The sequence below is a fragment of the Convolutriloba macropyga genome, chromosome 14 (genome assembly GCF_964194025.1).
Source record: "Convolutriloba macropyga chromosome 14, txConMacr16.3, whole genome shotgun sequence".
In the NCBI taxonomy this organism is placed as follows: Eukaryota; Metazoa; Xenacoelomorpha; order Acoela; family Convolutidae; genus Convolutriloba; species Convolutriloba macropyga.
Genome location: NC_134481.1, coordinates 44,633,540 through 44,646,840, shown reverse-complemented (window position 1 = coordinate 44,646,840; position 13,301 = coordinate 44,633,540). Strand labels below are relative to the sequence as shown.

The 13,301-nt window shown below is 46.9% G+C and overlaps 1 protein-coding gene across 2 annotated transcripts in view; it reads left to right on the top strand.

Annotated features, from left to right (window-relative positions):
• Positions 1–13,301, top strand: part of LOC142353605 (uncharacterized) — a 105,847-nt gene that overhangs the window by 81,305 nt on the left and 11,241 nt on the right. For both annotated transcript variants that reach the window (XM_075405891.1, XM_075405892.1), the window contains 2 exons: positions 7,428–7,715; positions 10,796–10,957. In XM_075405891.1, the coding sequence (XP_075262006.1) occupies positions 7,428–7,715; positions 10,796–10,957 (450 nt within the window). The remainder of the gene's footprint in view (positions 1–7,427; positions 7,716–10,795; positions 10,958–13,301) is intronic.

Here is a 13,301-nt window from a genome sequence, read left to right as displayed (position 1 = left end):
GTTGTGCTGGCTCGTGGCGGGCACTGCTGGGTCGTGCTGGCTCGTGGCGGGCACTGCTGGGTCGTGCTGGCTCGTGGCGGGCACTACTGGGTTCTTGCTGGCTCGTGGCGGGCACTGCTGGCTCGTGGCGGGCACTGCTGGGTCGTGCTGGCTCGTGGCGGGCACTACTGGGGTCGTGCTGGCTCGTGGCGGGCACTGCTGGGTTGTGCTGGCTGTTGGCGGGCACTGCTTGGTCGTGCTGTCTCGTGGCGGGCACTGCTGGGTCGTGCTGGCTCGTGGCGGGTGCTGCTGGCTCGTGGGGGGCACTGCTGGGTCGTGCTGGCTCGTGGCGAGCACTGCTGGCTCGCGGCGGGCACTACTGGGGTCTTGCTGGCTCGTGGCGGGCACTGCTGGGTCGTGCTGGCTCGTGGCGGGCACTACTGGGGTCTTGCTGGCTCATGGCGGGCACTGCTGGGTCGTGCTGGCTCGTTGCGGGCACTGCTGGGTCGTGCTGGATCGTGGCGGGCACTGCTGGGTCGTGCTGGCTCGTGGCGGGCACTGCTGGGTCGTGCTGGCTCGTGGCGGGCGCTACTGGGGTCTTGCTGGCTCGTGGCGGGCACTGCTGGCTCGTGGCGGGCACTGCTTGGTCGTGCTGGCTCGTGGCGGGCACGACTGGGGTCGTGCTGGCTCGTGGCGGGCACTGCTGGGTCGTGCTGGCTCGAGGCGGGCGCTGCTTGGTCGTGCTGTCTCGTGGCGGGCACTGCTGGGTCGTGCTGGCTCGTGGCGGGCACTGCTGGGTCGTGCTGGCTCGTGGCGGGCACTGCTGGGTCGTGCTGTCTCGTGGCGGGCACTGCTGGGTCGTGCTGGCGCGTGGCGGGCACTGCTGGGTCGTGCTAGATCGTGGCGGGCCCTACTGGGGTCGTGCTGGCTCGTGGCGGGCACTGCTGGGTCGTGCTGGCTCGTGGCGGGCACTACTGGGTCGTGCTAGATCATGGCGGGCCCTACTGGGTTCGTGCTGGCTCGTGGCGGGCACTGGTGGGTCGTGCTGGCTCGTGGCGGGCACTGCTGGGTCGTGCTGGCTCGTAACGGGCACTACTGGGTTCTTGCTGGCTCGTGACGGGCACTACTGGGGTCTTGCTGGCTCGTGGCGGGCACTGCTGGGTCGTGCTGGCTCGTGGCGGGCACTGCTGGGTCTTGCTGGCTCGTGGTGGGCACTGCTGGGTCGTGCTGGCTCGTGGCGGGCACTACTGGGGTCTTGCTGGCTCGTGGCGGGCACTGTTGGGTCGTGCTGGCTTGTGGCATGCACTGCTGGGTCGTGCTGACTCGTGGCGGGCACTGCTGGGTCGTGCTAGATCGTGGCGGGCCCTACTGGGGTCGTGCTGGCTCGTGGCGGGCACTGCTGGGTCGTGCTGGCTCGTGGCGGGCACTACTGGGTCGTGCTAGATCATGGCGGGCCCTACTGGGTTCGTGCTGGCTCGTGGCGGGCACTGGTGGGTCGTGCTGGCTCGTGGCGGGCACTGCTGGGTCGTGCTGGCTCGTGACGGGCACTACTGGGTTCTTGCTGGCTCGTGACGGGCACTACTGGGGTCTTGCTGGCTCGTGGCGGGCACTGCTGGATCGTGCTGGCTCGTGAAGGGCACTGCTGGGTGGTGCTGGCTTGTGGCGGGCACTACTGGGGTCTTGCTGGCTCGTGGCGGGCACTGCTGGGTCGTGCTGGCTCGTGGCGGGCACTGCTGGGTCGTGCTGGCTCGTGGCGGACACTACTGGTCTTGCTGGCTCGTGGCGGGCACTACTGGTCTTGCTGGCTCGTGGCGGGCACTGCTTGGTCGTGCTGGCTCGTGGCAGGTACTGTTGGGCCGTGCTGGCTCGTGGCGGGCACTGCTGGGTCTTGCTGGCTCGTAACGGGCACTACTGGTTTCTTGCTGGCTCGTGACGGGCACTACTGGGGTCTTGCTGGCTCGTGGCGGGCACTGCTGGGTCGTGCTGGCTCGTGGCGGGCACTGCTGGGTCTTGCTGGCTCGTGGCGGGCACTGCTGGGTCGTGCTGGCTCGTGGCGGGCACTACTGGGGTCTTGCTGGCTCGTGGCGGGCACTGTTGGGTCGTGCTGGCTTGTGGCATGCACTGCTGGGTCGTGCTGACTCGTGGCGGGCACTGCTGGGTCGTGCTAGATCGTGGCGGGCCCTACTGGGGTCGTGCTGGCTCGTGGCGGGCACTGCTGGGTCGTGCTGGCTCGTGGCGGGCACTACTGGGTCGTGCTAGATCATGGCGGGCCCTACTGGGTTCGTGCTGGCTCGTGGCGGGCACTGGTGGGTCGTGCTGGCTCGTGGCGGGCACTGCTGGGTCGTGCTGGCTCGTGACGGGCACTACTGGGTTCTTGCTGGCTCGTGACGGGCACTACTGGGGTCTTGCTGGCTCGTGGCGGGCACTGCTGGATCGTGCTGGCTCGTGAAGGGCACTGCTGGGTGGTGCTGGCTCGTGGCGGGCACTACTGGGGTCTTGCTGGCTCGTGGCGGGCACTGCTGGGTCGTGCTGGCTCGTGGCGGGCACTGCTGGGTCGTGCTGGCTCGTGGCGGGCACTACTGGTCTTGCTGGCTCGTGGCGGGCACTACTGGTCTTGCTGGCTCGTGGCGGGCACTGCTTGGTCGTGCTGGCTCGTGGCAGGTACTGCTGGGCCGTGCTGGCTCGTGGCGGGCACTGCTGGGTTGTGCTGGCTCGTGGCGGGCACTACTGGGGTCGTGCTGGTTCGTGGCGGGCACTGCTGGGTCGTGCTGGCTCGTGGGGGGCACTGCTGGGTCGTGCTGGCTCGTTGCGGGCACTGCTGTGCCGTGCTGGCTCGCGGCGGGCACTACTGGGGTCTTGCTGGCTCCTGGCGGGCACTGCTGGGTCGTGCTGGCTCGTAGCGGGCACTGCTGGGTTGTGCTGGCTCGTGGCGGGCACTACTGGGGTCGTGCTGGTTCGTGACGGGCACTGCGGGGTCGTGCTGGCTCGTGGCGGGCACTGCTGGGTCGTGCTGGCGCGTGGCGGGCACTGCTGGGTCGTGCTAGATCGTGGCGGGCCCTACTGGGGTCGTGCTGGCTCGTGGCGGGCACTGCTGGGTCGTGCTGGCTCGTGGCGGGCACTACTGGGTCGTGCTAGATCATGGCGGGCCCTACTGGGTTCGTGCTGGCTCGTGGCGGGCACTGGTGGGTCGTGCTGGCTCGTGGCGGGCACTGCTGGGTCGTGCTGGCTCGTGACGGGCACTACTGGGTTCTTGCTGGCTCGTGACGGGCACTACTGGGGTCTTGCTGGCTCGTGGCGGGCACTGCTGGATCGTGCTGGCTCGTGAAGGGCACTGCTGGGCCGTGCTGGCTCGTGGCGGGCACTGCTGGGTTGTGCTGGCTCGTGGCGGGCACTACTGGGGTCGTGCTGGTTCGTGGCGGGCACTGCTGGGTCGTGCTGGCTCGTGGTGGGCACTGCTGGGCCGTGCTGGCTCGCGGCGGGCACTACTGGGGTCTTGCTGGCTCCTGGCGGGCACTGCTGGGTCGTGCTGGCTCGTAGCGGGCACTACTGGGGTCTTGTTGGCTCGTGGCGGGCACTGCTGGGTCGTGCTCGCTTGTGGCGGGCACTACTGGGGTCTTGCTGGCTCGTGGCGGGCACTACTGGGTCGTGCTGGCTCGTGGTGGGCACTGCTGGGTCGTGCTGGCTCGTGGCGGGCACTGCTGGGTCGTGCTGGCTCGTGGCGGGCACTACTGGGGTCTTGCTGGCTCGTGACGGGCACTGCGGGGTCGTGCTGGCTCGTGGCGGGCACTGCTGGGTTGTGCTGGCTCGTGGCGGGCACTACTGTGGTCTTGCTGGCTCGTGGCGGGCACTGCTGGGTCGTGCTGGCTCGTGGCAGGTACTGCTGGGTCGTGCTGGCTCGTGGCGGGCACTGCTGGGTTGTGCTGGCTCGTGGCGGGCACTACTGGGGTCGTGCTGGTTCGTGGCGGGCACTCCTGGGTCGTGCTGGCTCGTGGGGGGGGGCACTGCTGGGTCGTGCTGGCTCGTGGCGGGCACTGCTGGGTCGTGCTGGCTCGCGGCGGGCACTACTGGGGTCTTGCTGGCTCGTGGCGGGCACTGCTGGGTCGTGCTGGCTCGTAGCGGGCACTACTGGGGTCTTGTTGGCTCGTGGCGGGCACTGCTGGGTCGTGCTAGATCGTGGCGGGCCCTACTGGGGTCGTGCTGGCTCGTGGCGGGCACTGGTGGGTCGTGCTAGATCGTGGCGGGCCCTACTGGGGTCGTGCTGGCTCGTGGCGGGAACTGGTGGGCCGTGCTGGCTCGTGGCGGGCACTGCTGGGTCGTACTTGTTGATGCTGTACAGGTGTCCGTTTGGCCGGATTGCACTGGCTGGCTGCTGGGGTGGTGTAATCTTTGCAAAATTTTCTCCTGACCCGAATTTTGTAATATTACAATTTTGCAATTGATCTTTTTTTTTCAAGATGATCTATTGTTGATATATATAATTCAGTGGTAGCTGTGCATTAAGGTACGAAACGGAAGCTGAATTAGTTACTGCTTTGAAGCAGTTTTGTGCAAGATTTTCTTTTTTGTTTGTTTTTTTTATTCAATTTACACTCTAGCAAAGTAGAGTTCACAACAGTTTGGAAACAGAAATTTCGTAGCTAGTATCATTTGCTTGAACTACTATTAACACAATGGGTGGAGAAGGGGTCGCAAAACACCAGGGAGGTTGTGTTAGAGAATGTTACCGTCAACGATTATGAGTAAATTAAGTTAGATTTATCTAGGCTTATCTTTTTGATGTTGTTGGGTGTCACAGTCGGTTCCCGATACACATGCCACCTCGGGTTTTGTCAGGCCAGTTCCTCAACTTTTGTTAGCCATTAATGGCACATTTCAACTATATCTGCCAACGTCTGTGTCGCACTTTTGTTTACTGATTCGGTCTATGAAGTGAAGATCCATCTTGTTCTCTGTGAATACCTTATATTTCAAATGTGCTGTTGTTAGAATACTCTAATTTTGTACTTTTCCGAGAAGGTACTTCTTCATCTGCGTCGGATTTCTCAGAGGGGTACTAAATGGACACCTCGTGTGTGAGCGCTTTCACATAGATTCCTAGATAATGGCCACTTGGAGATGGTCTGTCCTAGCTCTGGGAGAGGACCTTTCAGTTCTTCTTTTACTGATAATGCAGCTATGTGGTATCCTTATCTCTGCAGGAGCGCCAAATGACAATGCCGTCTGGTCCCGGTCGGGGGAGTTGCCGTTGTCGTCTTCTTCAATTCCTTGGGTTTTGTTGTTTCAAAAATAGGATCCTTGTTTCAATTTCTTTATTCAATCATTTCGTTTGTTTCGCCACGTGCACCTTTGTTTAGCTTGTTTTCGATGATTATGATTCAAACTTGTCGAAGAAATTTAGGCGGCAAAATATACTTAAGAATTATCACATCGATAACAGACCTGACTTCTTGGAATTGGCCTTTTCAGTGACTTCTACTGCTTTGCAGTTAAATTCTGTGTTCGTGACGTCATTTCTGCTCTTAGGTCAATTGCGTGACTTGCCTCACTAAAAAAAATGACTTCTGAACTCACTTATGGAACTTTAAATTTTGAGTTAAATATCAATAGTGTGCATCTAAGTAGTGCCAAATTTATATGTCCTAATTCTTGAGTATTAGAGTCTTGAGTTTTTGATTCCGATTATTAATGTTGCTCCATTGGGGCTTTTCTTTATATAGCTTATGTATCTCATAAAAATGAGTCCCAATCTAAACAAAAAGTCTAGTGGTCTATTAAAGGACTAGTGGTCAATCTGTCTATCTTATTTCTTTGTTGTCTCAATTCACGATAACCTCAAGCGTCTATCGCGGCTATTTTCTGGCAATCTACCGGCTATGTTTATTCAAGATCTGTTCACACTTGTTCACGATTTTTGAAGACACACTGGAATAGTGACTTTGGTCACGCCGAAACAGGAAGTGGAGTAAAAAAAGCGAGTGATTATGTGGCGTGTAATTTTAAAGTAGAGATAGAGAAAACGATGTTTGAACAAAAATTTGCTTTCTCGCTTGTGGTTTTTTCACATTCGGCAATTTCACTTTGATTTTGTTTTTTCGATTTTTGATATGATTTTTTCTAAATGGTTTTCCCAATCCTTTCATTGTTCATCCTACCTCACTCACCTTTCCAACTGATTGGTTTTAAATCCATTCATTCAGTGAATTACGCAATATAGGGAATACAGTCAAGGTCAAAAAGAGCAAAATCAAAGGAGACGGGATAAACCGGTAAAGCCAGGTCATTAAGTCATTGAGAATTAGGTTATCAAAGTTTATTTTAGAGTTTTTGCTAGCTGACATTGGTATTCACCTTATTAGCTTTCAGTTTAGAAGCTGATTTAAGTGTAGTTATAGAATCCAACCAAAACCACACCGAATTAGAAGACTTTCTGACACTGGGAAAAAGAGAAAAAAAAAATTGGGCAATGTATCTTTTTCTGTTTCAATACCGATGTGCATCAAGCGCGTCAACGGTGGCTATTTTCCGGCAATCTGCTAGCTGACATTGGTATTAAGCTTACTAGCTTTCAGTTTAGAAGCTGAATTAAGTGGAGTTATAGAATCCAACCAAAACCACGCCGAATTAGAAGACTTTTTGACTCTGAGAAAAATAGAAAAAAATTGGGCAATTTATCTTTTTTCCTTTTTGTTTTAATCCCGATGTGCATCAAGCGCGTCAACGGTGGCTATTTTCCGGCAATGTGCCGGCTATGTTTCAGTATTTTTCTAATTTTTTTCCAAGTGCGGGGTACAAGATAAAGACGTTTTGATTTCTGCTATATTAATTTCCATGTTTATAGGGGGTGCTTGATATAAGCGACTGAACGGTGGTGCGGTAGTGGTAGGTAGTAATTGAAATTATGCAATTTTACAGCATGTATTAATTTTCCTTTTTCTATTTTTTTTATCAAACAATCAAAAGCTAAAGCGTGATATACCCCCTCTAAATTGAATTGACCGGCCTGTCGTTTGAGAGCTATTCATCCGACTTCATTATATATGTTTTCACTCCAGTTGCTTTCTTATGGAGTTTTTGTTCACCGACAAATTTTCGTTACTTTTTTCCTAGAGAAAAGGCAAACTGGCAAAGCCTGAGAGCATTAAATGTGTGTGTGTGTGTGTGCACTTCTCTGAGAGCTTTGCTAGTCCCTAAAAAACGTTTCACCAAAATTGAGGCGTTTTAGATGAGCTTTAGATAGCTAGAGATCTTCCTAAGATTTACAGAGCTGAGTTAAGTCGGTTAGGCTTAAGAGTAATCAACTATTTGTCTATCCTACTCAACTTTGTTCTTTATTATAGTAGTGTTAAAGTGACTTTTAGTCAGCTGTGTGTTTGCTTAACAAAGGGATAAACTTTTGCACATAATCTCTCTAGCATTTGCACAAAATTGGCTTTGTTTTTAACGTTCAGATGGAGATATCGTTTCGCTGGGCACTGAGAAACTTACCGCGTCTCTACTCGCTCCCAATAACAAAGATGATGCAGGCGACTACCCAAGAAGCTCCTATTTCGATTCCTCTGAAGACGAACAAGAAGCACTAGAGGAATTGCAACAGCAGAAACTGAAGGAAGCTCAGTTGAAGTCAGGCGGTGTTGTTGCCGCTAAAGTTGATGAAAGTGATGATGATACGTTTGGTAGCACTGATTTGGACATGAGTGCACCAAAAGATGTGCAGAAGAAAGTGGACGAAACTGATAGTTAGTAGCTCGTTCTTCATTTAGCATATATTTTTCCTTTATCCCCATGAATAAAATTTTGATTATTATAGCTGCGAAGCTGTAAGCTGAGTGAAGCTATATTGCGGTGCTCTTGGTGTTTTACAATTCAAAGAATTTGAATTGTATTGGGGCGCTGTCTTTTTTTTTAAGATCTGTTCACACATTTTCATGATTTTTGAAGTCAAATTGGAGTAGTGATTTTGGTCACGCCGAAACATGAAATGGAGCGAAAAAGCGAGTGGTTTTGCGGCGTGAATTTTTTTCGCTCTTATTTTTAAGTAGAGTGAGAAAACGGTGTTTGAACAAAAATTCGCTTTCTCGCTAGTGGTTTTTTGTTCACATGCGGCATTTTGACATGATTTTCTGTTTATTTCTTATTTTTTTGTTCTGATTTTTTTAAAAATGGTTTTCTCAATTCATTCATAGTCCATTCTAGGTCTAGTCTTTCTGTTTAGTCAATGAAAATTCTTTGAATTGTACGTCAGGACTTGTCCTGCTATGTTTTTTGTTTCGTCGTCTGACGCTCTTTTTTCGTTTTACATTTGTTCACACAGCAAAGCTGAAAAAGTCAAATTTACGCATTTGCGCGCGTGACGTCATTTCTCACTCGCTTTAGCAAAAGTTTTTAGGTTATTTGCGTGATTAGATCATACGTGACTTACCTCACTCAATAAAATGACTTTTGCACTTTAAAACTTAAGTTTAGTTTGAATTTGTTTAAGGTGACAGGAACTCATTTGTGCAGTAAAGGTCCCTATTAAAAGGCTTCTGCGGAATGAATTTTAGAAAGCTTTATTATTTTATCGCTGAATGTTTTTTACCTAGTTTTTTGAGCGGCGTCGATTTTTTTTCAATTTAGATCTGTATCTGTTTCTATCTCTATTATATGGCACGCAGGTCTATTCTTTCGCAGCTATTCCGGCAATCTGCCGGCTATGTTCAATAAACTCTTCCGTACCTTACATTCAGTCGGCATCAGAACTGAATCAGAACATTTTCAGAACAGTTTCTGTATTGATTCTGAAACCTCTCTGAATCAGAGCAAAATTCAGAATCTATGTCCTCTGAATCAGAACAAGCTAATTTTGCAGCAACTATGGTCTGTTTAGCCTAACTACAAAATGGACTGTCCATTGGAATTTAAACCACCATAAAAGTGTAAAATATCATTTATGTGTTCCATTCTCGTCAATTTTTACAATAGTAAAATACTTGACATTGTTTTGACCATCGGTTGTGAAATCGTCTTGAAAGTTTTCCATTTCAATAAAAATCCTTCCCATTATAGCCCCCCTCCCAGCTTACTGGTCAGATAACCTATAGCCCCCCAATCATGGTAATTATACCATAATGGGGGGCTATAATTTCATTGGGGGGGGGGGGGGCTATAATAGGAACTACCCAAAATCTTAACGTGGCTGGGATGATTTTCGTCAAAATAACTCGTTTCATGCGCAACGAAACAAGGTTGAAATATGTTAAGTAAAATCTAAGGTGCATTTTACGTAATTTTCATTTTTCAATTGAATCTGTTATGTTGAATATAGTCCCTTGGGTCTTCTTAAACAAGGTCAATACCATAGAAGCAGAGCCTCTGACTTTGACAAAATTCAAAGTTCTTGTAGTCGTTAGCGTTTAGAGAAATTTGGCACAGGTCGTTTATGCTATTGAATATTTGCAGGTCATGTGGTGTTGTAAATTGCTTTCGAACCAATTTCAAATCAATTTTTGTAGCTGCGTGTCCTAGTCATCCTTTATCCATGCAATGTAGATTTAAATTTCGGAGTGACTTTAAGTTGAAAAGGCTAGATGCCTTATAGATATTATTTGAGAATTTCGATTTTAAAAGTGTGCGATGTCCTAAAAATGTTAGGAAAGCAAATTAAGAGATTTCTGCTTATTTTTCTTGTGACATCTTTTTATAGCTACAATCCTATATTGCGGTGATCTTACGACATAAAGATTTTGAATTGTATTTGGGCGCAAGTCTTTCAAGATATGTGCGCTCATTTTGAAGACTTTTGAAGTCAAATTGGTGTGGTGATCTTGGTCAGGCCGAAACAGGCATTGGAACGAAAAGGTGAGTGAGTTTACGGTTTAAATTTTTTCCACTCTAATTTTAACGCAGTGTGAGAAAACATGCACAGGCTAGTCATCGATTGCCAGTCATTGCTAGCTGAAGTTTTTGTTTAGTCTCAACTTGTGGCTCAACTTTGTTTAGTCTCACTTGTGGCTCAGCTTTCAAAATTGCTCAACTAGTGGCTCCTGACTTGTCCTGGTTTTTTTGTTGTTAGAGCGTCTGACGCTCATTTTTTGTTTTGCATCTATTGACACTTAAAAGCTTCAAGTATAATTAAAGTTACTTCTAGGGTCACAGAAACTAGTGCCTATTCAAAAGGCTTTGTATGAAATCGAACAAACCATATCCTTTTTTATCGGTAAACGATTTTTCGCGTAGTCTTTTTAGGGGCAGCGATGACTGTATGAACTCAATTCTGTCTGTTGCTATCTATTTTCTACAGCACCTAAGTCTAATTCGCAGCTATTCCAGAAATATTTTTCCTCGATTTGGTACTTTGCTTGAATGCGAACCACCCACTCAAAGGTTTATTTGTATGATAATTCTCTGCAGAGCAATTCTAATGGAAGTTTTCTTTCTTATATTTAGGTTGCGAGCGCGGTTTTTGTTTCTTTTCCCAAATGTTTTCTAAGTGTTTAGGTTCGCAAGCGTTAGATATTCCGCTAAAATGAGAATATTTTACAAGTTCTGGGAATGGAGAATTGCACTGAGTTTCGCAAGAATCAATTTGACAAAGAATGAATAAATCGTGCGATGCATTTCTTATTTATATTTTTTATTTACCTTTTTGTCTATGCAGAATTGAGTTCATTCTATAAATAGATAGGAAATTATAAGTTTTCTTTGAGTCTGAGTCTTCATGCTCGATAATTCGTCATTGGATAATGAATTTCTATCGAACCGAAGCGGCCTTTTCCATTGAAACGAATATTCGAGATTTTGACTTGGTTAATTAACAACTGTTGATTGTTTTGTATAGATGCGTACCAGCTCCCGACGCTTTCTCCGATGTATGGAAGCTATGGCCTAGCAGATGACATGGAGGATAACTGGGACAGTGACTTGAGCGAGAGACAACCACAAACAGAAGAAACAAATATGAATGTGCAAGCAAGCAATGTACTGGAAAGCACTCCTGAGGGTAAGTGTATTAAATGGTTTTCTAAACCTATTTCTTCGACTAATAATGTCATCCTATCGCATCACCACAAAAATTATAAGGTACCCGCAAAGAATTAGTATTAATGACAATGCTTGGTAATTTATTACGGCTTTTCTGAATGGGTGAACGGATAATCAAACAATTGTTGATATTTTTATTCACTTGATCTGATCCTGATTTACTATTAAGGTATGATAAACGGATAATCATGGATGTAAAGGTCAAAGCGCAGCTAATAACTTTTGAATTTTATTATACGTGTATTATACTTTTTAATAGCCGCGAAGCGATAGCGGCTATTATTGGGGTCATCGTGGTTTTCTTTAATTGCCGCGAAGCGAAAGCGGCTATTATTAGGGACATTGTGTTTTTTTGATTCGCCGTCTCCATCGATGATTCTTGCGACCATTGACTTTTTCGATTACAGTAACTTCTACTGCTTTACAGTTAAAATTTGTGTGCGTGACGTCATTTGTTCTGCTTTTAGGTCTATTGCGTGACTTACTTCACTAAAAAAATGTCTTCTGAACTCACTTATGGAACTTTAAATTTTATGAACATTTACTAATTAAAGGTCAATAGTGTGCATCTAAATAGTGCCAAAATTATATGCACTAATTCCTGAGTAATATAGTCTTGAATTTTAATATCGAACATTAGTTTTGAAAAAGCTCCATTAGGGTTTTTTCCGTATAGAGCGTATGTGTGTCCTAAAAATGACAGTCAGAATCTAACCCAAAAAGTGCAGTGGTCAATTAAAGGACTGGTGATCAATCTTTCTTCAGTTGTTTCAATTGCTTGAAAGGCCACAAGCGTCTATTGCGGCTATTTTCCGGCAATCTGCCACCTATGTTATTAAATGTCGAGTATATAAAATTCGTTTTGCCCGTATTTGTTGACCTTTTTGTTGTCTTGGCACTTACTATCATTAATGATAGGTCCGATGGGTCTTCTCTAACGAGGCATAAGTAAACTTATTTATTGTTTCGAGTTCATAGTTGTTGTCTTTGTGACTTATTATTATCTTATTTCATAAAATAGTGAGTTGAGAGTTTTGTCTTTACGTTCCTTTTGTTTTATCGCTTATTCTCATTGCTAATAGGTCAAGCTGGTTTTTTTAATTAGGCAGAAATTAGTCCATTTATTCAATTTCTTTAATCTTGTTTTCTGAAATTTATCGCTATGTTTTCTAAAAAAATATTAGTGTTACCCGTTATTTTTGTTCTTCGGATTTTTATTGAAGCATAGGTGAATCTATTTGAAGTTTTGAGTTAATAGTTGATGGTTTAATCTTTAATCAATGATAAGTTTTTTTAGTTAACCCGCATTTGTTTTTGTTTTAGTCCTGGCATTTAGTCTCTTTAATGACAGGTCCTGTTTGATTTTAATAAGCGGAAATTGGAACCTATCTAAGCTTACCGATTTATTGTTATTTTTGTGACTTGGGCAATGCGTTTCATAGAAGTATCTTTTTTAGTTTTTACCCGTCATGTTGACTTGCCTCTTTATGTCAATGACAACGGATTTTAACAGCCCCCGTTTTATGCTTAAATAAGCTTGAATTCCGAACGGTTGCCGTGAATTTTTTAATAATTCTTTCGTTTTTTGATGTTTTTGGTACGGGCACCCTGATTGTAATTAATAAAGGATTTTTTTGTGCCTATAAGGTTAAATATTTTTTATTTTTTGAAGTTTTATATTTTAGTATTTGCAACGTGTTTGAATGACTTTGATGTCATAACTTGTTAGAAAAACTAAAATTTGATTCTTAAAGTTGTTTTTTTTTGCTTTGATGTTTTCTTTTCCGTCTATTGGGTCATATGCTTTAATTAATTCGTCAGAGACTTGTTTCTGTCAAAGTATTCATTGTTAAGTTATTAGTTTTTCAACTATTTGAGGTATAGTTAAGGATTTGTTCTTCTGTTTTTTTTACTTCATTTCGTCAGGATTATTGCTACGACTACATGACGTCATGCTTACTTAACGTCCTTTTTCGTATTCAGCCAGTTTTGTTCATTTGCGTGGATAAGTTTTTGGTCAAAGATGTACCTAACCTCACTCTCAAAATCACTTTTCCTCTCTCTTTTCTCTAAGCATGATCGGAGGAGTTGAAGTTTTTGATCAATCTTTTTATTAATAGCCGAAGTCAGCATCTCAGCGGCTAGCATTTAGGAGCTCTCGTTTTTTTACGACTGCAGGAGGAGTATTTGTTTTCTATCGGTGTTTTATTGTTATTACAGGAAGTAGTTTTTTCATGCGACATTTTGACCTAATATCGAAAGTGAGAAAAGCTGTCATGGTGAACAAATTTTTGCTTAGCGGG